Source organism: Leucoraja erinacea, chromosome 23, assembly GCF_028641065.1.
Source record: "Leucoraja erinacea ecotype New England chromosome 23, Leri_hhj_1, whole genome shotgun sequence".
In the NCBI taxonomy this organism is placed as follows: domain Eukaryota; kingdom Metazoa; phylum Chordata; class Chondrichthyes; order Rajiformes; family Rajidae; genus Leucoraja; species Leucoraja erinaceus.
In genome coordinates, this window is record NC_073399.1 from 20,216,385 (window position 1) to 20,241,430 (window position 25,046).

Here is a 25,046-nt window from a genome sequence, read left to right on the forward strand (position 1 = left end):
GTGTTGCATGTCACAGTCATTGCAAGGATCATCAACAACCACCAAATAACTCCTCCCAGAATAGCTATGTGAGTTTCATCCGTCTAGTGGTATAGCGAACCTAACAGAGCGAACCAAAATGTTTGAAACAGCTCCAACTATTCAATAGGTTCTTACACAAGCAAAAGCTTTCAACTTCCATCAACTAAGAAAGATTACTGAATATTCTTCTTTCCTGTTTTGGCTATCCTCAGAATATTGTTACGATTCTGTGTCTGCTACACAATGACATTCAAACTGTATCCCAAATTGATGGATTAAATCACAGTGCAGGCTGTGATTAAGCAAGGTTGTGTTATTATACTTCCCAGACTCTGTTACATGTCACTTCTCCACATTGTATTGTAACAGGCACCCATCTACTTGGTGTTTAAGAATTCAGACTGATGGGGGGTGGCGGGGAGAAGAAAGGAAAGAGGAGGAGGAGGAGCCCGAGGGATGAGAGGAGACAGCCCGAGGGCTGAGAAGGGGAGGTGACAGCAAGGGCTAACAAAATTGGGAGAATTCAATGTTTATGCCCGCAGGATGCAGACTCCCCAAGCGGAATACGAGGTGCTGTTCCTCCAATTTCCTGTGTTGCTCACTCTGGCCAAGGAGGAGACCCAGGACAATGAGGTCGGACGGGGAATGGGAGGGGGAGTTGAAGTGCTGAGCCACCGGGAGGTCAGATAGGTTCTTGCAGACCGAGCGGAGGTGTTCGGCGAAACGATCGCCCAGCCTCCGCTTAGTCTCGCCGATGTAGATCAGCTGACATCTAGAGCAGCGGATGCAATAGAAGAGGTTGGAGGAGATACAGGTGAACCTCTGGTGCACCTGGAACGACTGCTTGAATGGAGTTGAGGGGGGAGGTAAAGGGACAGGCGTTGCATCTCTTGTGGTTGCAACGGAAAGTGCCCGGGGTGGGGGTGGTACAGGAGGGAAGGGAAGAATTGACAAGGGAGTTACGGAGGGAGCGGTCTTTGCGGAAGGCAGACATGGGGGGAGATGGGAAGATGTGGAGAGTGGTGGGGTCACGTTGGAGGTGGCGAAACTGACAGAGGATTACTTGTTGTATGTGACGGCTGGTGGGATGAAAGGTGAGGACTAGGGGAACTCTGCACTTGTTGCGAGTGCGGGGATGGGGAGAGAGAGCAGTGTTGCGGGGTATGGAAGAGACCCTGATGCGAGCCTCATCTATGGTGGTGGAGGGGAACCCCCGTTCCCTGAAGAATGAGGACATTTCAGATGCCCTGGTGTGGATTGCCTCATCCTGGGAGCAGATGCGGCGTAGAAGGAGGAATTGGGAGTAGGGGATGGAGTCCTTCCAGGAAGCAGGGTGGGAAGATGTGTAGTCCAGATAGCCATGGGAGTCAGTAGGTTTATAGTGGATGTCGGTCAGAAGTCTATCACCTGCGATGGAGATAGTGAGGTCAAGGAATGGTAGGGAAGTGTCGGAAATAGTTCCGACACAATAGTCCAGGTGTATTTGGAAATAGTCCAGGCGTCTGAAGAAGGGTTTCGGCCCGAAACGTTGCCTATCTCCTTCGCTCCATAGATGCTGCTGCACCCGCATTTCTCCAGCATTTTGTGTACCCATCTACTTGGGTTTTGCTGAGGACTGTTTGTACTTTTCCAATTTGGAATTTTTACTGCGTATGTTCCTGCTCTCTGGAATTGCTTTGATTGGATTTTTTTTGGTGTACAATTCAGTAAAATCTTGTTATACACAAGCACAATCATACCCAAGTTTAAGAGTGTAAGAATAGTAGATTGGACATTTCTTTTAGCCTCCAGTCTTCCATGATGGGAGTGTACTTATTTATTGTTTTTATTATATGAATACAAATGGCTTTTTATTGTTTTCTGTCTTGCGTCATCTCTGTTTAGTTTAGGGATTCAATCAAATACCATTCCAATTGACAACTGTAATTATGTTCTGTTTTTATTTTACTTATAAACTGGAGCTGTTGTTGGATTCTGAAGAGCAGAACTGCTCTTATGTTAATTTTGGGTGATTACACAACATGCTTAGTTAAACCGTGCATTGTTTACAATTATAATTAACTGAACATTCTTAATGTGGAGGTGGAATACTGATCATTCCATGCCAGCCTTCTGAATATTACCAAGATCAAGACCTATTTTATGTGTGAGAATTTCATGCTTTTATTCTCTAAGAAAATTGTTTTATCATAAAAAGAAAATCTCGGGTGGCGCAGGACCTGATGATGGGAAGGGAACATGAGAGGCTGGTGATATATACATTAATTACTAGATTAATTGACTGTTGCAAATTGCTCGTGGTGTGTAGGGGAGTGGTGGAACCTGAGGGGAGTTGATAGGAATGATACGAATTCCTTCTCTCCAGAGATGCTGCCTGTCCCGCTGAGTTACTCCAGCATTTGATAGGAATGTGGGATGTGTTGTCAATTAAATGCAGCACTAGGTAAAGCCCCAGACAGTGACTTTGCCTCAATTAATAACTATACTTTATTCACGTTAAATCCAAACAACAAAGATTCATGACATAGCTTATTACTTAATCTTTAGTTTCACAATTCATTTATTTACACAACTTTAGCTTACTGCACAACTTCCGTCACTGACACAACAATCTGTATTTGGCAATATCCTGCACTAATGAACCTGGCTTAGTTTTGGAACCTGACGTGGCAAGTTTTGCTCCTGATCCTTGTCTTGGGTACGTTGTCTTCAGTGGTTGGTCTCTGGATGACAGCTGCCGGTTATCTCATAAGGACCTTTTTAGACTTTTCTCCATATACTTTTCAGACATTGCTTCATTATTTATAGCTGATTATACAGCTGCAAGTCCAGTCCTTATCCACACTAATATGTCTTGAAATCTCCTTCAAATCCCTGCTGGTGATGTCCCACCATTATGCATTCAGCATTCATCAGATTGTTGAGACATAAAAACTATAATAATATAAAATTATTAAGGGATTGGACACGCTAGATGCAGGATAAATGTTCCCGATGTTGGGGGCGTCCAGAACCAGCGGCCACAGTTTAAGAATATGGGAGAGGCCATTTAGAACTGAGATGAGGAAAGACTTCTTCACCCAGAGAGTTGTGAATTTGTGGAATTCTCTGCCTCAGAAGGCAGTGGAGGCCGATTCAGTGGATGTTTTCAAGAGAGAGCGAGATAGAGCTCTTAGGGCTAGCAGAATCGAGGGATATAGGGAGAGGGCAGGAACTGTTTGTGGATGATCAGCCATGATCACATTGAATGGCGATGCTGGCAAGAAGGGCTGAATGGCCTACTCCTGCACCTATTGTCTATGTATCTATATTCCTGTCACAAGAATCCAGATCCCAGAACATCCTTATCTGCTTGTTCTGTGCTCAGGACCAGACTACAGAATTGTGTCGGCACAACTCCACTTTATCTACTTTCTACCCGAGACAGCACATTTTGGATTTCAACCATCGTCTGATGAAATTTTAAAAAATCAGATCCTCTTGTAATCTCCTACCACTACCTTAAACCTAAAGGTAGATAACCGATAGTAACTTCTGCTAAGAGGAAGAGTTTCTCACCATTTATCCTATCTCGAATTACGGAGCTATACAGCACAGAAACAGACCCTTCGGTCCAACTTGTCCATGCCAACCAAGTTGTCTAACCGAGATAGTCCCACTTTCCTGCATCTGGCCCATATGTCTCCCACCCTTTCCTATACACATACCCGCTGAGGTATCTTTTAAATATTGTGATTATACCCACCTCTACCACTTCCTCAACTCGTTCCACATACATACCACCCAGTGTGTGATTAAATTTGATCCCCAAATTCCTTTTAGACTTCCCTATACTGGAAAAAAAGACTGTGATGTTCACCTTGTCTATATCCCCCATGATTTTATATCCTCTAAGGCCAACCCTCTGAGTCCTGCACTGCAGGATGAAAGACTATGTGGCTTCCACTTGTAATTCAAACTTAAACCCAGTAACATATTACTACATCTTTTTTGCACTCTTCACAATTTAATTACATCCTTTTACTGCAAGATAACCAAAATTGTACACAGTACTCCAAATGTGACCGTACTAATGTTTTGTTAGGCTGAAACATGATGTCCAAACTTCTGAACTCAATGCCGTGACTGATATTTAAAGGCAAGCGTGCTGTGCGCCATCTTCATCAGCCTGTCTATATTTGTGTCGATATTTTCAAGAAAATATGTACCTGTATTGCTGAATTGCTCTGTCCTACAACTGTCTCCAGGGACCTACCAAATCCTGCCCTGGTTTATCTTACAAGAATGAAACAAATTGTATTTCACATTTAAATTTCATCTGTCATGCATCGACCCATTAGTCCCTTTGATCAAGATTCCATTTTAATTGTAGATAACCTCCTTCACCATCCACTGTATCACCAATTGTAAATTTACCATGCCACCAACATTCACATCAAAGTTATTCATGTAAATAATGAATAACAGGGAACACTGATCTATTCCCCCTCATTTTGTGTGGCTCGGTCAGGTCCCTCCCCTCTAAACCCTCCAGTCTTCCCTCATTGCTAAAATGTTCAACGACTTGTGAACATCCTCCTCAGTGCAGTCACATTCTTCCCAAACAGTGGGAACCAGAGCTCCAACTAATTATTTATACAGTTTTTTCATAACTTCCATATTATATCCGAAGCATTGACAGATGAAGCCAATTGTCCTTAAGCCATATCACCTTATTTACCTGTGTTCTCTTCAGAAATCTCAGTACACATACAAGATCCTTCCGTTCCTCAGTACTTCATAGGGTCCTACCGTTTATTGTGTGTATCCTGGCTTTATTTGTCCTCCCAATTGTGTTCTATCCTTGTAATTTCCTGACCTTTCTTCAGTTTTGGTTTTGTGGAGGGGGTATTTTTAAATTCAAGATTCCTGGTATTCCAGCTATGAAGTTGATAACTGATCTTATCCTTCTCCAGCTGATAATATCAACATATTGTGAATTCCAGTTTTAGGATTTTCCATCAATGAGTAACTACTAAAATCACCCTTCCAAACTTCGTGCTCCGTGATTGAACAGGACAAACTAGATAAAGAAACAAAAGCTCAAACATGGCCTGAGCTACCCGAGTTTCAGGAGACTGATGACCAGTCACCATTGCCACATCAAAGAAGGGTCTCGACACAAAAGGTCACCAATTCCTTGTCTCCAGAGATGCTGCCTCGCCCGCTAAGTTACTCTAGCATTTTGTGTCTGCCTTCGATTTAAACCAGCATCTGCAGTTCTTTCTGACAGTTGCTTTTTGGAATAGAAACATAGAAACATAGAAATTAGATGCAGGAGTAGGCCATTCGGCCCTTCGAGCCTGCACCGCCATTCAATATGATCATGGCTGATCATCCAACTCAGTATCCCGTACCTGCCTTCTCTCCATACCCCCTGATCCCCATAGCCACAAGGGCCACATCTAACTCCCTCTTAAATATAGCCAATGAACTGGCCTCAACTACCCTCTGTGGCAAAGAGTTCCAGAGATTCACCACTCTCTGTGTGAAAAAAGTTCTTCTCATCTCTGTTTTAAAGGATTTCCCCCTTATCCTTAAGCTGTGGCCCCTTGTCCTGGACTTCCCTAACATCGGGAACAATCTTCCTGCATCTAGCCTGTCCAACCCCTTAAGAATTTTGTAAGTTTCTATAAGATCCCCTCTCAATCTCCTAAATTCTAGAGAGTATAAACCAAGTCTATCCAGTCTTTCTTCATAAGACAGTCCTGACATCCCAGGAATCAGTCTGGTAAACCGTCTCTGCACTCCCTCTATGGCAATAATGTCCTTCCTCAGATTTGGAGACCAAAACTATACGCAATACTCCAGGTGTGGTCTCACCAAGACCCTGTACAACTGCAGTAGAACCTCACTGCTCCTATACTCAAATCCTTTTGCAACGAAAGCTAACATACCATTCGCTTTCTTTACTGCCTGCTGCACCTGCATGCCTACCTTCAATGACTGGTGTACCATGACACCCAGGTCTCGCTGCATCTCCCCCTTTCCCAATCGGCCACCATTTAGATAATAGTCTGCTTTCCCGTTTTTGCCACCAAAATGGATAACCTCACATTTATCCACATTGTACTGCATCTGCCAAACATTTGCCCACTCACCCAGCCTATCCAAGTCACCTTGCAGTCTCCTAGCATCCTCCTCACAGCTAACACTGCCCCCCAGCTTAGTGTCATCCGCAAACTTGGAGATATTGCCTTCAATTCCCTCATCCAGATCATTAATATATATTGTAAATAGCTGGGGTCCCAGCACTGAGCCTTGCGGTACCCCACTAGTCACTGCCTGCCATTGTGAAAAGGACCCGTTTACTCCTACTCTTTGCTTCCTGTTTGCCAGCCAGTTTCTCTATCCACATCAACACTGAACCCCCAATGCCGTGTGCTTTGAGTTTGTAATGGATTGTTCGTATTGATACAGTCTGTAAAATAAGTTGGAAACAATATTTTTCCAGTATGAAGTGTTTGCGTTATTGTCAAATCAGACTTGACATACTCTTGTTCAGGGTTTCTGCAACAAAATGGTGTTGTTGTGGTCTGTTGATAATGGGTTAAACTGTGATCCAGTGGTGTGAAGACGGTCTAGGCTGGGAGATCAGTGCAGTATGATGGGTGTGCCAGTATTGTCCCATGTTATAGAAGAGATGTTAAATAATGGCCCTGTCTTCCCCTTTGGGTTCATGTAAAATATTCCAGATTACTAATCAAATAGTGTGGGGCCTTTTTTACTTCAAGGTCTGGACTAAACGTATTCCTCAATACTGTTCTAATTATTTCTTGGAGTTCGCTGTATTGGTGATATTTAGCATTCTGTTTACTACTTGACTTGTAACTACCATTTGCCAGGTTCGTTTTGAGTCTTTGTTTTCTTTTTTGGCATTATCTGTGGTTTTGGCTTTTGACATTGAGCCTGGCAGACCTAGAAGCAGGAGTAGCCCGCATGGTCTGTTGAATCGGCTGCACTGTTCAGTAAGTTCATCGCTGATGTGAGCACTACCTCAGCTCCACTGTCCTGCCAGCATCCCATTAGCTTTATAAACCATAAACATCAACTTGATGGTAGTCAGAAATTTGGACTCAACAGCTATGTGGGGTAGAGTATTCAAAGGTTCACTATCTGAGAGAAGAAATTTCTCCTCATCTCCATCTTGAATGCCTAATATTGTCTCCTTGCCATTGCTGGATTGAATTACTATTTGCTTGACAATGGAGAAGTTGTTTAAAGTTGGCAAGTTCTCAATTTCTGAGCAACTGCCAGTGCTCAAATCTCAAGACGTAAATTTATTTAGTTATTCCTGCCTTTGTGAGCTGATTTGTCAGTGCAAGCGAATTTACTTTTCTTTAAATTAATCACCGCAGAGATTCTGATATCTAGATTTTTGGATGTTAATTGTGGTTTTATTTGCTCTAGTATTTTGACAGTTACACATCTAAAAGTAGCTTATATCTGGGTAACTTGTGAATCAAGCATTTTGTAACTGACCACACCCTGTTTCAAATGTTTCCAATCCAATAAAAATTCTACCAGTCGTGGCAGAATCATTAGCTCAAATTTAAACGCACCGCACTACATCCTGCATTTTTTAGGCGCAGGCTCGAAACTCTTGTCTGATGAAGGGTCTCAACATGAAATGTCACCCATTCCTTCCATCGAGATGCTGCCTGTCCCGCTGAGTGTCTATTCTCGATACTCTTGTGCTGTTTTAAATGAATTCTTACTCGTGAATTGCACAAGTTACATTTCTCAGCAATATCTTTGCAGCAGATCTTCTTTAGATTCATCCAGGCAGTACTTGATGATCTCTATTACTGCAGAAAAGTCTACAATTTACCTTCCATGTAATGCAGAACGGCCTTGCAGTTTTATTTGTATGCCAAGAGTAATTAATTGAGTGGCGTGCTTTTGTATGGTGTTAGTCTTGAGTTACTACATTTTCAAATAATGTGAACAAATATTTCTAATAATTGAAATCTTAATGAACTGTTGATTTCATGAATATCAACCTGAATTGAGGCCTGCAGAGGGAAAGCTGCTATAACGGAGCGATTAGAACATTGCAAACCTTTTATTTTTGATCTCGCCCTGCTCTCCATTCTCTGCTATTCTTTGCTTCGTTGACAATGTCAGTTACAAAACTGCCGAGCATGGTGTCACGTGATCTATATCCCTCCATTCCTTTCGTAATTATGTGCCCATCTGAAAGCCTATTAAAAGCACCAATTGCATCTGCTTTCACCACCATCCCTGGCAGCATGTTCCAGGCACCCATTACTCTGAGGTTAAAAAATTGCTCCACACACTTCCGATGAACTACCCCCCCCCCGACCTTAAAGTTATGGCCTCTGTTCTTTGACATTTCTATCATGAAATAAAGGTTCTGATTCGACTACCCTAACTATGTCCCTTTTAATTTTATATAGATCTGACCGGTCCCACCCTCAATTTCCAACATTACAGAGGGATAGTCAGGTTGCCTTTGGTCATGGGAAGTTCTGCTTCACAAATTTGATTGACGTTTTTCGAGGAGTTAACCAAGTATATTGGTGAGAGAAGTGCAGTTGATATTGTCTACGTGGAGTTTAACATGGTACAATGGTTCTGCTATATACAATGGTTGCATTCCTAGAAGCCTTGTGTTATAGAAATTGCATTTTTTTTAAATGGTCAATCGGGAAAAGGGGGTTAAGAGCGAGAATATTTTAGACTTGCAATAACAACTCTTTCTTGCCGCAGGCTTTCTAAAACTAAGTTTTTTTAATAGCTTTAAATTTATTTTTGTTACTGCAAGCTAAAAATACTAAAGCCTGTATGATACATTCTTTAATAGAGTATCATTGCAGTGTCAATAAAAGTGATTGCTTGTCCGTTTCAGTGGTCACCTCGGTGAAACTGGCAGGCTGTGTTCTTAAGAGACAATGGTTTCTGATTACCACAGGGAGGTTACATAGAATTTTTTTTTTTCGCTACCCTTTTTTGCAAGACAGCTTTTTTCTGCTTGGCTATTTCCTAAGTGATTTGTAAGTAGTATATAGTTCCCAATTGAAATTGCATTATAACCATTAGGATTGTGGAATACAAATAATTTTGTGATTCATCAATTGCATTGTATACAATTCATGGTGTGGAAACATATCATGGCAGAACTACTCATAAGCTGGTCCAGAGGTTAAACGCCATGGGATCCAGTGCAGGCTGGCAAATTTAAATTTGATTGTATTGAAAACCCCACTAAAATTGATGATGACAGTCATTGAACAGATATCATGAAGTGGGGCGGCGCAGTGGCTCAGCGGTAGAGCTGTTGCATCACAGCGCCAGAGACCCAGGTATGATCCTCACTACGGGTGCTGTCTATGTGGAGTTTGTATGTTCTCCCTGTGAACACATATGTTTCCGCCGGGTGCTCTGGTTTCTTCCCATATTCCAATGATGTGCAGGTTTGTAGGTTAATTAGCTTCTGTAAATAGCCCCTAGTGTGCAGGATCTGAGTGAAATAACATAGAACTTGTGTACGGGCGATCGATGATTGGGCTGGTCTCGGTGGGCTGAAGGGCTTGTTTCCACACTGTATCTCTAAACTAAACTGAAGTGGATTAGTTTACATCTAATATCCTGCAAGTTCTCCAGTTCAGGAGTATGGGAGGAGTAACTGGGTGCAAGGGAAAACAAACACAGTAATTTCATTGTAGTGAACAGGTAAATTTATAATAACGCAATGGTAATTTTACAAAAGATGTATGTATGAAAGGTTTTATGAACGTTTTATAACAGACCATTTTATCTGTTCATTGTTGAGCGGTTTGTGAATGGTGAATTTTAGTTTATTTGAAAGAACAAAAACTATTCTAAATTCCATCATGGACTGGGAAAATGTGGTGAAAATACGATGTGTGTGTAAATTCTTGATTTTTGACCAGGCTTGTAACTTGGGTGATGCTGTTTATTTCCGCAGACAGGGAGGGATAAGAGGACCAAACTACCTGACAGCAATGAGGTGGACAGTTCTGACAGCCGACACCTGGGGCCCAGCCGACGGCACAGTGCAGGCAGACAGGCTGTGGAGCGTCCGAGCAGCACAGCCAGTGTACTGAGGACTAGTTTACTGAGGCGGAAACCTGCAGTGCGGCACAGGGTTGGTCCAAGAATCCACTTCAGCAACGTTATTCAGAGCAATCTCTCCAGCAGCAGAAACGTCAGTGATGTAAAAGGAGACTCAAAGAACAATGATGTTGGCAGCGTAGAAGGAGCCTCTCAGCCCACCAGCAATGACTTCTCTCCAAACTGTGATGTTGTAGGGAAGGATGCCTTGTCTGCATTGTCCAGGGCGACCACTCAGTCGTGCCAACAAGAGATCGCCAATGTGGTCTGCTTACACCAGGCTGAGAAACTGATGCCACACTCTGTACCTCGTTCCTGTCGCCTCTCAGGTATAGTGCAATAGTAATGTTTCTTTCAACTTCTGAGTTTATTGCAAGCCTTTTTTCCTTACGAAGGGTTTCAGCGTTGGGACATTCAGAAATTGTCTATTCACATCCAGCGCTTCCAGGGCATGGATCATATCCGAAGTGTCGAAATAAAGACATAAAGCATGGAAATAGGCCCCTTGGCCCAACGTGTCCATGTTGACTAGATTGGGGCCCATACCCTTCTAAACCTTTTCTATTCATGTACCTGTCCAAATGACATTTAAATGTTGTTTTGTGCCTGCCTTAACTACTTCTTCTGCCAGCTCGTTCCACGTGTTCATCACCCTCTGTGTAAAAAAGTTGACACTCTGTCCTTATTAAATCTTCTCCGTCTCGCCTTAAACCTCTGTCCTCTAGTTCTTCATTCCCTACCCTAAGAAAAAAATACTGTCATTCACCCAATCTCGGTCCTCATGATTTTATACTCCTCTATAACGTCACCCCTCAGTATCTTGCCCTCCAATGAATAAGGTCATTGCTTGAGCAGCTTCTCCCAATAGCTCAGGGTATTGAGTTCTGGCAACATCCTTGTACATTTCTGCACTTTTTCCAACTTAATGGCATCTTTTGTATATAACTGAGCACAATACTCCAGATGTGGCCTTCAATGGCTTGTACAACTGTAACATAACATCCCAATTTCTATACTCAGTTCTCTGATAGATGAAGGCCAGTGTGCCAAATGCTGTCTTTATCATCCTATGTACTTGTAATAGACCACCCTAAGTGGAAAAGGTTGTCCCTCAGATTTCTATTAAATCTTGCTCTTCCCACTTAAACATATGTACTCTGGTTTTTGATTTCCCTACCCTGGCTAAAGGACTCTATGCTTCACCCTAACCATTCCCTTCATGAATTTATACAGCTCGATAACATCACCCCTCAGCTTCCTGCCCGCCAAGGAATAATGTTCTAGCCTGTCCAACTTTTCCAGATGGCTCAGATCCTCTAGTCCTGGCAACATCCTCTCTGGACTCTATCCTAGCTTGATTCAAGATTCAAGATTCAATTTATTTGTCATTTGGACCCCTTGAGGTCCAAACGAAATGCCGTTTCTGCAGCCATACATTACAAACAAATAGACCCAAGACACAACATAATTTACATAAACATCCATCACATCGCTGTGATGGAAGACCAAAAAAACTTATCTCTCCACTGCACTCTCCCCCCCCGATGTCAGAGTCAAAGTCAAAGCCCCCAGCTGGCGATGGCGATTGTCCCGCGGCCATTAAAGCCACGCCGGGTGATGCAAGGTCGCACACCGGGTCTTGATGTTAGAGCCCCCGGCGTGCGCTCGCAGAGTCCCGCGGCCATTCCAAGCCGCGCGGGGCAGTGATGTCAGGAGCTCCAGGAGCTCTTCGACCCCGCAACTCGGGCGGGAGAAGTCGCCGTTGCGAGAGCCCTGAAAAGCGGTCTCCCTCCAGGGACCCGCGGGCTCCCGGTGCCGCCGTCCGCCAGACCCGCAGCTGCAGCCTCCGAATCTCCGGAGGTCGGGCCGCAGCAGCAGCAGCGCTCCACCACCGCTCCACCCGCTCTGGACTCGGCCAGCTCCGCGACGGTGAGGTGAGTCGTCGGCACCAGAGTCCCCGGTCTTCTCCTGTTGGAGGCCGCTCCTCGTTGCAGCCCCAACGACAACGGAGACCCGACAAAGAAAAGGTCGGGTCTCCCGTGCAGGGAGAGATGTAAAAGTTTCCCCCTCCCCCCCCCCCCCACCCCCCCCACACACACACCCCAACAAAAAATAACAAAAACTACATAGAAACATAGACAAAAAATAATAAAAACGCAGACAGGCTGCAGAGGCCGCTGTTGACGAGAGTCGCGCCGCCTAGCGATGATATCCTTTCTACAGCTGAGTGACCAAAACTGAACACTGTACTGCAAATGTGGCCTGAACAACATCTTGTACAACTGTAACATAACATCCCCACTTCTAAATAAGGATCTCAACCTGAAACGTCACCTATCCATGTTCCAGAGATGCTGCCTGACCTGCTAAGTTACTCCAGCACTTGGTGTCCTTTTTATACTTAATACCCTGACTGATGAAGGCTAATGTAGACTAGACTAGATAGACTGGTTTATTTTCCTTGTAATGGATGACGTTGAGCCTGACAGGTTACAAAATTATGACAGGCTGTACAGTAAGAAACATCACCATAACAAAAATATTTAAAACCAGAAGCATTAGTTTATGTTAAAGGTTATAGGGAATCTGAGGAAAGAATATATACCAGGGTGTTTGGAACCTGGAGTGTGTTGCCTGGAGAGCTGGTGGAGACAAATACTCTAACAACATAAGCATCGGGAGGAGTACTTGAGTCTTCAGAGGTAGACATTGCAAATACAATAAGCCCTTGTTTCAGCGGACCGCTTTATAATGGATTTTGGTTGTGGTGACGGACCTATTGATGCCAACCCGGCCTGCATCAAAACCTCAGCTGTTTCTAAGCCCAACTGCACACGTCACCCCCAGCTTGCACTATTTCCCTGGCCACTTCCAGGTCAGGCTGCCGACGCCACACTCGGCTTGCACCACCTCCCCAGCTGCTTCCAGGCCGAACCTACTGCCGCCACCACCGGCCCACACAGCTTCCTTGGCCACTTCCTCACCATGCTTGCCACTGCCACTGCCAACCCTTGTCTGTGCTCAGGCGGCCTGTGGGCCGCGACCATTGACTCCACTCCGTCAGCAGGCTGGGACCGTCAACTCGGCTGATTTCCAGGCCCAGTTCCAGACCGAGAGTCTAAATAAGGGTCTCGACTGGAAACGTCAACTATCCATGTTCTCTAAAGATGCTGCAAGACCTGCTGAGTTACTCCAGCACTTGATCAATTTTGTGTATTAATCAACAACTGCAGTTGTTAGTTTCTACTAGTTATACAATATTCTTCTTGCATATGATGTGCACATCCTAAAGTTGTAGGACAACTTGTTCTATTGGATCTTATTTGATTGCGCACATCAGGTTGATTGTATTCGTCGAAACAAGGCAGACCACGTGAAGGTTGCAATCTCCCACCGCAGTTATACAATGATAATGCCTTTTTTGATTATAGCGGACAATTGGCAATAACTGACTCCATTCCCCAACCCCCTATAATGAGGGGTTAATTTATTCCAAGACCAGCAGGTGGGCTAGTTTCCAATCAAAGAAATTAGCTTGTAACAATTCCTTTCATAAGAAAAATTAATGGGTATAATGATAGACAAGTCACCTGAATATGATTTCCCGCACCCAAGGCTTTTAAAGGAAGTTGCTGCAAAACATAGAGGCATTAGTTGACAATTTCCAGAGCTGTTCTAAGAGGGTGCCAATGAATTGGTAACCTGCAAATGCGATGTCCACATTCAAAGAAAGGAAAGAAAAAGCAAGAATATATAGGCCAATTATCTGAATACCGACCGTGAGCAAGATGTGAGTTGTCTAGAAATAGCTGGTTCTTTAAAGAGGCATAATGTTCTCAGACCAAGTCAGCAGGTGTTTTATGAAAGGAAACTCGTATGACAAATTGGCTGGAATTGTTCAAAGATTCATTAAGAGAGGCAAATCGAAAGGACTATACATGCAGTTTAGATGCTGGAGTAACTCAGCGGAACAGGCAGCATCTCTGGAGAGAAGGAATGGGTGACGTTTTGGGTCTAAACCCTTTTTCAGACTCGACCCAAAACATCACCCATTCCTTCTCTCCATAGATGCTGCCTGTTCCGCCGAGTTACTCTGGCATTTTATGTCTACTTTCGATTTAAACCAGCATCTGCAATTCTTTCCTATACGTAGTTTAGTCAGATTTCCAGATGGCATTAATCAGGTGCCACGTAAAAGGTTGTAACGAAGACAAGAGCTCACAGAAATGGAGGAAGTGGGTTGAGTAGGAGCTGAAGCTGGTTATCACACAGAAGGCAGCAGCTAAATGAATTAAATCTTTTAGGATGCAAAGTTGCAAAGTTATCCACGCCTGCAGCAATTACTCGTTTATTAATGACTTGATGGAGGAGACACATTGTAAAATATCCACGCTTGCTGATAACATGAATTTACATGGACAGAGGGCAAACTTGAATCAAGATCAAAAGCTTGAGATACAGAATAGAAATTTGCTCTAATGTACTGTAATTAATGTGAGAAAACAACTCAAACACAATGTGAAAGAAACAGCAAATTTATCAATTTTTTCAACTGTTCTCGATGCAGAAAATCAAAATGGATGTTTCACAGGCAGTCCAGATGAGATTCACAAGGCTATTACATGAGGTGAAAGGCCTGTCCTATCATGAACGGATACAAATATATTGGATCAGCATTCTTTAGAAGAATGTAAAGAGTTCTTATTGGTTTTAATAGTATTAAAATAGCATATCAGTCACATCTGAAAGTCACACAGAAATGAAGATCTTCATTTGAAAAGTTCACAGATCAACAGGTTTCATATTTCTTTATGGCATGGGAGGGTGCCAGCTTGGCCAATTTTGTCTGTGCTGGCTTAGATTCCATGCATGACACCACTGAAACTAGTGCAGTTGGATTGGAAACTGAAACTTTGACATTTAGCTCAACAAATATAATATCTGTAGCCAGGTTTCATGGTACAGACAGTCGGGTCCCATGGACAATGTTGCAATACAGGCAGCCAGTACTTGTGGATTATTTGGAGTGGAGACCGCTCGCGAGGGGTCTGTGGCACCTGGACATGCTGGCAGGAGGTGATCCAATGTGAAAATGACTCATTCATTATGTTTCTGCTTTCTGTCCATTAACCGTTCCTGTTCATAGCAGTGTTTAACCCCAGTTGCATATATCATGTAATTTTGTTGATGGAGCTGGAGACATAAGAGACGCTACACACAAATACAGTCAGTCCTGTTGCAGGGTGTAGGCCTAAAACATCGTCAATTCCTTTTCCGCCACAGATGCCCCACTGAGCTTCTCCACCATTTTTTTTTGGTAACAAGGTTTCTTTGGTAACAAGGTTTCCAAGGAATAAAGGTAATGCTCTCCTTGCCGATCATTTCGTTTTTCAATTGATTTATCTTTATAAAGTTATCATGTGAACTGCTAAATAAAAATGATAAATAACAAATGTAGAGCTAGGGTTAGGATTAGGGTCAGTCAGTCGGTCAATCGGTCAGTCTGTCGGTTGGGCTTGTCGGTAGGCCGATGGATGCTGTGGAGGATCGGTCGGTCCGCCGGTGGGTGGTGAGAGCGGTTGGTCGGGCCGGGTCTCCAGTGGGTGCTGCGAGGGGTCCGTCGGGCTGTCGGCCGGCCAGTGTTGCAGCAAGCGAGGCCACACGTACGGAGCCCACAGCCGGTCCCAAAGCAGCTCCAGCTCTAGCCATGGGCAGCTCTGGAAGGGGGGCGAATTAGGGTTAGGCATTTTCCTGTCAGTGGAAGGTGCCTTAGCCTTCCCCCAGCCTGGCACTGCCCCAGTCCCACTATGGCCGTGACCCACCACTCTGCACACTGGCAGTCAGTGGGGTTCAATAAGCGGGGGAACCCACAGGAACTGCACTCACCCATTAATTAGGCTGGTTCAGGCACCGGACCTCTGTGGCAGTCTCATTAAAAAAATAACTTCAAAATTATATTCATTATATTATTTTTATATAATTATACATAATAGTAAAATTAAACGAGAACTTACCAGTTTGAAGTTTGATCTTGATTTTATGAGGAGTTACGATGAGCGATTACGTGAAGAAGAAGGGCAGTCCGTCTGCGTGCGCGTCAATCTTCAAAGCAGCGGTGTTAAATCACAGATAAAAAGAAGACCTGAGAATAGTAAGATTGAAGAAACTAGAACTTCCATGTGACCTTGATAGTATGAGGGTGGGAGCGGTGGGCATGTAATCGCTCATCGTAACTCCTCATAAAATCAAGATCAAACTTCAAACTGGTAAGTTCTCGTTTAATCTTACTATTTTACTTCGGAGTCACGTGAGTGACTACGTGAAGATTTCAAACCTCTGTGATTTTACGCCGGTTATGAATCCAGGCGTCACACACTGAATGGATTGACCATGGATGCGTGTAATCATTAAAGCATTCAGACATTACGTAGTTAAGTAAAGACACTGATGCTTTAAATGAAAGAAAAGTTTTAAAAAACTTGTTCCCCCTCCCAACCTTGGGGGTAAACTAAGAGACAGAACTTAAAATGGTACGTGCAAACAGCCCCAGTCTGGTAATAGGTTTGTTATCAAACCGGTGGACCGTTATTTCATTCGTCCATCCTGCAGCCACTAGGATGTCGTCAAGAGGCACGTCCATTGCTCTTGCTGCCGACGTAGATGCAGCCCTGGTGGAGTGAGATTTAACCATATGAATGTTCACTCTGTTACCGCCATTACCTCCTTTGACCATCTCGAGATGGTTTGTGTTAACACCTTCTGGTCTGTTCTGAGCCTCTGTGGTTCTCCGTAACTCTCAGATAGTGGTGTTAGTATGTTACCACACACACAACCGTAGGTCCTCTGGATATGCCAAGAACTGGATCTCCATCCCTGGCATTCCTGGCCTGCTATGTTTTATCAGGTTCCTGATTACGAATGTTATGTTGTTCTTATTGGTGGTGATGTGGTCCAACCGTAGCTTCTGCAGTGTCTGGACTCTTTGTCAGCATATCACCTTCAGGGTTAGTTATAGGCAGTCCCCACTGTCAAAGTAGGGTTAGTACCACGCTCACATCCCATGTGTCCGTGTACCTTAGTCTTAGAGGTATTAAATTGTAAATTCCCTTCATGAATTTTGTTGTAAAGGGGTGCGTTCCTATCGACCCGTGCCCTGCTTCCAGCATCAGATAGGAGAAGAGTGCGCCTCTGGCACTATAGATTGCACTATAACTTTGTTTATAGTTATAGTACAGAGTTGATAGGAATCTCCAAGACATCTGTTATCCGAACTGTGTTGTATTTGTTCGGACAGTCGTATGCCTTGAAATGGCCTCCTCAGAATCTGCAGACCAATAAGTTAATACGTTCGTCTAGTGGATGATTACTCACTGTAACTGGGTTCACTAGGAGGTCCCTGCTCTTGGGTACAGCCATAACTGGCTGGACTATAGTTCCTAAAAATTTTGGGAACCAGGCTTGAGTAGGCCAATCTGGCACTACCAAATGCCTGTGGCTTAGTCTTGCTTGATTTTGGTCAAGCATCGGTTTGTGAGACAAATTTGCGGAAAGCATGCATAAACAATCCTCCCCAATTGAGGGAGAAAGCATCCACTGCCTTTGCTCCTGGATCCTGCTTGCAGGACACATATCTGGGTAACTGATGGTTTAGTCTAGATGCAAATAGATCAATATCTGGTATGCCAAATTGTGTATTTATTTCGTTATTGTGTTGTTATTAAACATTCGTGATCCAGCATCTGTCACCGTGTTATATCTACCTCGTAGATTTCCCAAATATTCCTCTTGATACACCAGTGCCAAATGAGGTTCGACAAGGCTCGAAGGGCCGAATGGCCTACTCCTGCACCTAATTTCTATGTTTCTATGTTTCTATCTGTCGTAAGATACAGATTTTACACCACCCTTGTTAATGGATATGTGCCACCACAGTGGTGTTATCAATCTGAATTTGATCTGGCCATTATTTTGAGTCTGCCTTGAAAGACGACTCTGATCATATTTCCGTGCCCAGCTTTCAAGCTACCACCAGATTCAGTGAACCGCTTACCCCCTATGGAGGTGTGGGGTGTGTTGTCGCCTATGCGGATATTCTGCCAACTGCTGGCTCTTGAAGCCATATGCATGCTTCAGTATGTTCATACTTTAAATTCGAGATCAGTTACCTACTGATCATTCACACTCCCCTCCACTGAGAGTCAGGTTCGTAGGCAGCCCTGAAAACAGGTGCTGCCGCAGGCCCCTGAGGATATCTGTGCTGACATGGCCCTTCCATTGGACCTAATTGAGATTCTAGCTTTGGTCAGACTGAAATGGACCATGAATGTTCCTCTCCTCAGAGCAGGAGGCATTTGTGCAGCCCTGAAAACAGGTGCTGCTGCCTGCTGGTTCTCCATAATACCCGGGCTGTCAAGAGCTAGATTTCATCCAGGGAAGCACCCAGTGGAACCTGGATTATTGCAGAAGCACTTATTTTCTGTTTGTTTGTATGGAAGCTTATTATTCCTTTTATGTAAAGCATTTTGGTGTTGACTTAAACAGTGCAATATAAGTAAAACTTACTTCCTTTCTTCTGCTTGTCCCTGGGAAGGTTTCCCCCCCCCCCTCTTCTTTGTACTCTGATTCAGAGTGGTTTCTTCCACATGTAGTTCCCCCTCCAATGGGGAAGACATTGGGCTGCCCCATGTGCGAGGCTCCCGGCACCGGCATTGCTGTAGGCCGTGCTGATACTGCTCCCTCCCTTGGAGCAGATCATTGTTGGAGCAACTTCTCCTGCCGATTTTGCTGTCGGCGCTAATGTCGGGAAGCGTTGCTCCATGTGGGAGAAGTCGTCTTCAGACGCTCTCCGTTGAGGGAGGGTATCCCTCTTTCCCAGACTCATCAGAGTCAACGGGTTTGATAGACTTGCGGGTGGCATTACGCCCCGCAGGACAACCATGGAGCTCCTGCTCCCGCGCAAAGTCTCCTGCCGATTCTGCTGTCGGCGCTAATGTCGGGAACAAGACCGTCGCCCGCTATTTGGAAAGCTGCGGTCTTCGGTAGCCGACATCCCCGCGGGCCGTCTCCTCGACATCTGGGCTCTGAAAAAAACTTCAAGCCCGAGAGAACGCAGGCAGGTAGTTCAACTTTCCTTACCTGCTCATCCCGACGGCTGGGAGGCCACAGTGCCTGCCAGTTTGTCGCGCGCGTTGCGTTCAGACGTAATGACGCGCACGCAGACGGACGGCCCTTCTTCACGTAGTCACACGTGACTCCGAAGTAAAATCATATATGATTACAGTCGTATTCACAAGATACACACACACACACACACACACACACACACACACACACACACACACACACACACACACACACACACACACACACACACACACACACACACACACACACACACACATATATATATATAATATAATAATATATGGTTTAAAGAGGCTGCAACATGGAAACAGGCTCCCCATGGTGTAATATGGGCATTGGACACTAGATGGCGCTTACTTGTTCGATCTCATTTTCTAATTAGTTTAATTAATTAATGTGCAACTTTTGGCACTGAAGAGTTATGACGTCCTTCTCAATTATATTTTATCTAAATCTGTGCAAAATATCATGTAGTTCTGTGACATGGGTCACGAAAGTTGATTTCTAGACACATTTTTGATGCTCGGCCCAGAGCCTACGTAGGTTAATGTTTGTTCCCTTCCATTCTATTAGAATCAATTTAGAATTTTGGAGTATGGCAACCAGTGCTTCTGTTGTCAATTCTTTCAGAATCTTGGCAAACAGTCATTGGGTCTTGGGGATTTTATTGGCTTTCAATCTATTTAGTTTTTCTGTTGCTATGTTTTACTCATGCTAATTTCCTACAGTTAGTTTTTCACTCTGGCCCTGTGTTGCACTGTTTCTGAGACACATTTGTTATCCTTCTTATAGAGAGAGAAAATATTAGTTTAAATTCTCTGGTATTCTCTCCTGCATCTGTCTCTTCGGGACTTGCGCTAACCTTTGGCTCTTTTTTCTTTTTCCCTAAATAGACAGAGTGCCTACTCCGCTGCCCTTTCTCTGATCAAAGTCCGGATTGTTGAATGGGGGTGGGGGAGGGGGGGACCACGCGAATGGGCGTTTTGGCCAGGCCCAGGAGCAACCCCTCCCCCCCGATCGGCCCTACACACTCCCTGCCTTGTGTCCAAGCACCAGGATTGTGGGCAGTGATGGAAATGGGCTTTAGGAACTAGGGGTACGCTAAGGTTCGTGAGGCTGAGATTGGGAAGGGGGGGGGGGGGGGGGGGGGTTTTTCTCTCTCTCTCTCTCTCTCTCTCTCTCTCTCTCTCTCTCTCTCTCTCTCTCTCTCTCTCGCTCTCTCTCTCTCTCTCTCTCATACTGGCCAAACCAGTATCAGCTAATTGGATGACTGTTACCAATGATGGTGGAGATTGGCCTGTCAGCCAGTGATAGGGATCAGACCACCCTCTCCAAATCCTTCCTGTATTGAAACAACTTGAACTGCACACAATATTCTGAACATAGCCTAACCAAAGTTGTATAGCAATGCAATATGATTTCCAAATTTTTATGCTCAACATCACCCCCATCCTGTCACTTTCAGGAAACTATGGACTTGATGCTCTTGTTTTCAGTCATGCATCTCACCATTGTTTGATCAAGGTGCTCAAAGGAATTGTATGCTGGAGGCTGGTTGTTTTAGAGGTGGGAAGAGAAGAGAGAATTGGGAAAATAAACGGGAAAGATCCTGTGGAAAATGCATTAGCCTTACATGGTTCAAGCGATTGTACTAATTAATAATGTTTCTTTGTAGGGAAACCGAACAGCATCATCCATTGGGAAGATGGCAGTGTGGATCTAACATCCATCCAAAATCCGATTAGAATTGCATACGTCCTTGTCGTTCATGGCAGAGCCATCAGGCAGCTTAAGCGGATGATCAAAGCCATCTATCACCAGCGCCACTTCTACTACATCCATGTTGACAAGGTATGCACTCCATAATTCTGACAGGGAGCCTCACCTGCATGTTGCATATGTTGGACTGTACACGCAGGTGTAAAGAGTAGTGAAGTGGTTTCAATTGCAAGAAAATATCATAACGAGTGAAATTATGGGAACTATGGGGAACTAAACCCCAGAAAGTACTTGCCTCAGAGGGAAGTACAGCACCGATTCACCAGCAGGCTAGAAGAGCAAAATTAAGAAGGCAGTTGCTGATGCTATGTTTGTGAATCCTGCATCTTATTTAGGCGTTTCAAATGATCAATAAAAGCAGTCCAGAGCAAGGTATCGGGTACTTTTAAATAAAAGCTGGGTCTTTAAGGACTGAGATCTTGGGGAATGGGTGGTTGGTGTCATCAACCATGTTAATTCCTTTGTAGTCTTACTTCCTGACTCTTCGAAGCTTTAGAAATGTTCCTGTGGCGACTGATTTTTGTTTTTTCTTCTGTGATGATTTAAAAAAAAAGGTGTTTGGTTAAATGTAGTGTGGAGAACTATGACTAATGATCAGCAAAGATCTTGTAGAGTGATGGAGCAGTGGAAGGAGATGAAGGCCTAAACTTGTTTCCATTTTTCTAAACAGTGGTTGAGTTCGGAAATAATATGAAACGGTAGATGATAATTTAAAACAACTGCAGATACTGGTAAACTTAAACAAAAACAGAAAATGTTGGGAAAACCCATTAAGTCAGCAGTCTCAGTGAAAAGAGAAACAATCAATGTTTCAAGTCCGTAAACTGTCGTCAGAACATGTGACAAAGGGATCCTGACCTGAAATATATATATTTTACATGTTGCCTGACCTGCTGAGACTTTCCAGCATTTTATACTTTTGTATCAATGCGGTTGAGGTCCCGACCACAGGGGAAAATGGAGGTAGACTGACCAAATTTTGTGCCTTCCACCACAGTGATGAATGCTGTGGTGGATGTTTGTGTTACATTTTTATTGTGCATTGCGTGTTCTTTTTTTTATTGTACCGCTGCTGGCAAATTCATTTCATAACACTTAATGTGCACGTGACGAATAAAACTGACTTGACTTGACAAAGAAAGGATATTGTTCTGATATAACTGAAATGAAATTAATGCCCCAGTGTGATATGCCTCAGAAACTCAACTAGGATATCAAAAATTTAAAGTAGTACAGATGCTGGCTATCAGCACCAGCTATCTGGGTTCGGTCAGTGCAATACCAAACATATAACCAGCTCTATCTTTCCTGGATTTAGGAGGTAAAATCATCCAGTGCTGCACTTTTGATCACTTGCTGGGGACACCTGCTGGTGCGATAGCCATGCAGAATTTTTTTTTTGACATACATGTACTCAAAAACTGCGTACGTTTAGTTAATCGGTTGCGTATCTATGTAAATATGATAGAGTTGAGCTTTTGCCATATAGGACTGATCATCCTGCTTTAATAATACAGGTGCACAACCTTTTATCCGAAAGCCTTGGGACCAGACACTTGTCGGATTTCGGACATTTTCGGATTTCAGAATGGAAGATTTTTAGCGTAGATTAGGTAGGTAGCGCGGGCAGCTTGAAAAGTCTGGAGCAGCTGCCTCCTCCCCGGAGACCGGGAGAATCATTGCATAAATGTTAGTCAGTTAGTTTGGAGGGATTTTATGTGGTGGTGGTGGTGTAGGGGTGAAGGGGGAAACTTTAATTCTTAGTCCCCTACCTACCTGGTCGGCGACTCCCAACCTCGCGGAGCTGGGGGCTCCATCCGGCCGCGGGCGGCGCCAGTTGTAGCTCCGACCCCGGCAACTCTACCCCTGGCTGCGAGGCGCTCCAAATCCAGCGCGGCCCGCGGTCGGACGTCCCAGCTCCGAGAATGTCGGGAGTCGGCAGCGTCGCAGCGCTGGGATACCAGCGGGGAGCGGGCAATGCCTTACCGGGTCGCCGTGCGGCAAGCTCCGGAACGCTGTGGCCGCCTTCTTCCAACATTCGCGGAGCGTCGCTGGATTTGGAGCCGCGGAGCTGGGGGCTCCGTCCGGCCGCGGGCGGCGCCGGTTGGAGCTCCGACCCCGGCAACTCTACCCCTGGCTGCGCGGCTCCAAATCCAGCGACGCTCCGCGATGTTGTGTGTCGGCGGCTACAGCGTTCCGGAGCTTGGCATTGCCCGCATCCCAGCGCTGCGACGTCGCCGACTCCCGACATTCGCGGAGCTGGGGCGTCCGGCCGCGGGCCGCGCTGGATTTGGAGCGCCTCGCAGCCAGGGGTAGAGTTGCCGGGGTCGGAGCTACAACTGGCGCCGCCCGCGGCCAGACCGGCCACAGCGCTGCGGAGCTTACTGCACAGCGACCCGGTAAGGCATTGACCGCTCCCCGCCTCTCCGACCAGGTAGGGGACTAAGAATTAAAGTTTACCCCTTCACCCCCCTTCACATAAAAGCCCTCCAAACTAACTGACTAACATTTAAGCAATGATTTACAGATGCTTAAGCGTCTCCCGGTCTCCAGGGAGGAGGCAGCCGCTACAGTAGTACAGACCTGGGTTGACCGTGGGTCGTTTTGGGTCAAGTTTGGCGCCAAACGCGAGCTTTGGTGCGCAGACGACATCCGGAAAAAATGGCCGGTTTTCGGAGCTTTTCGGTTTCCGGAACACCGGATAAAAGGTTGTGCACCTGTAATATAATAATAATGCATTTTATTTGCTGGCGCCTTTCTGGACACCCAAGGACACCTCACAGGACATAAAATCACAATACATTTATCAATATTAAAATCAAGTTGATTAAAAACAAAAAAAAATACACAAAGTCATTAAAATCAGGGTGAACATGGTGGAAGTTATGTCGGGTATGCTAATCTAAACAGGTGTGTTTTGAGTTGTGATTTGAATTGATCGATAGTGTCCAGGTGACGGATGGGAGGTGGAAGAGTGTTCCAGAGACGTGGGGCAGAGCAGCTGAAGGCTCCGGCACCCATGGTGCTGAGTCTAAATGTGGGGACAGTTAAAATTGCAGCTGAGGAGGAACAAAGTGACTGGGAAGGAGTGTATGGTAGCAGCAGTCGGAGAGGTATTGGGGAGCAAGGTGGTGTAGGGCTTTGAAGGTCAGCAGTAAAATCTTGTAGTTAATCCGGTGGTGCACAGGGAGCCAGTGGAGCTGAGTGAGGATGGGTGTGATGTGGTCCGATGATCTGAAATTGAATCTGAATCTGGTGCGGGTGATGATCCGGGCTGCAGAGTTCTGAATGCATTGGAGGCGATGAAGAAGTTTATTGGAGGTGCAAGTGAGGAGGGCTTTGCAGTAATCGATGCGGGATGTGACCAGAGCGTGGATGAGGACTTTTGTATTGGCTTTGGAGAGGGAGGGGCGGAGTCTGGAGATGTTGCGGAGATGAAAGAATGCAGAGCGTGTGATATTGCTGATGTGGGGGCCAAAGGAAAGTGTACTGTCCAGAATGACGCCGAGACTTTTGACATGGGAGGAGGTGGGTATGGGTGAGCCATCAACTGAAATGGTGAACGGGTGGGTTTTGGGGAGTGTGGACTTTGAGCCAATTAGCATGATTTCTGTTTTATTTCCATTGAGTTTTAGAAGGTTGAGTGACATCCAGTTGCTGATAGCTTGAAGACAGGTGGTGAGGGCAGTTGGGGGAAGAGAGGTGTTTAGTTTTGTGGAGAAGTAAAGTTGTGTATCATCGGCGTAGCAGTGAAAATTGATTCCAAAATGACAGAGAATATTGCCAAGAGGTTGAATATAGATGATAAAAAGCAGTGGCCCCATCACCGATCCCTGAGGAACACCATGGGTGACTGTTGCAGTTATGGATGTGACTTTAGAGAGTATGTGTAGATGTGCTTTACCAGATTGATTCCAAAGAGAGACTTTAGTTACATGGATGGGTATATGGATAGACTGGAGAGG

At 44.8% G+C, this 25,046-nt stretch overlaps 1 protein-coding gene across 1 annotated transcript in view; it reads left to right on the plus strand.

Annotated features, from left to right (window-relative positions):
- Window positions 1-25,046, plus strand: part of LOC129708363 (xylosyltransferase 2-like) — a 79,479-nt gene that overhangs the window by 22,414 nt on the left and 32,019 nt on the right. The window contains exons 2-3 of the mRNA XM_055654053.1: window positions 10,013-10,487; window positions 20,978-21,153. Of these exons, the coding sequence (XP_055510028.1) occupies window positions 10,013-10,487; window positions 20,978-21,153 (651 nt within the window). The remainder of the gene's footprint in view (window positions 1-10,012; window positions 10,488-20,977; window positions 21,154-25,046) is intronic.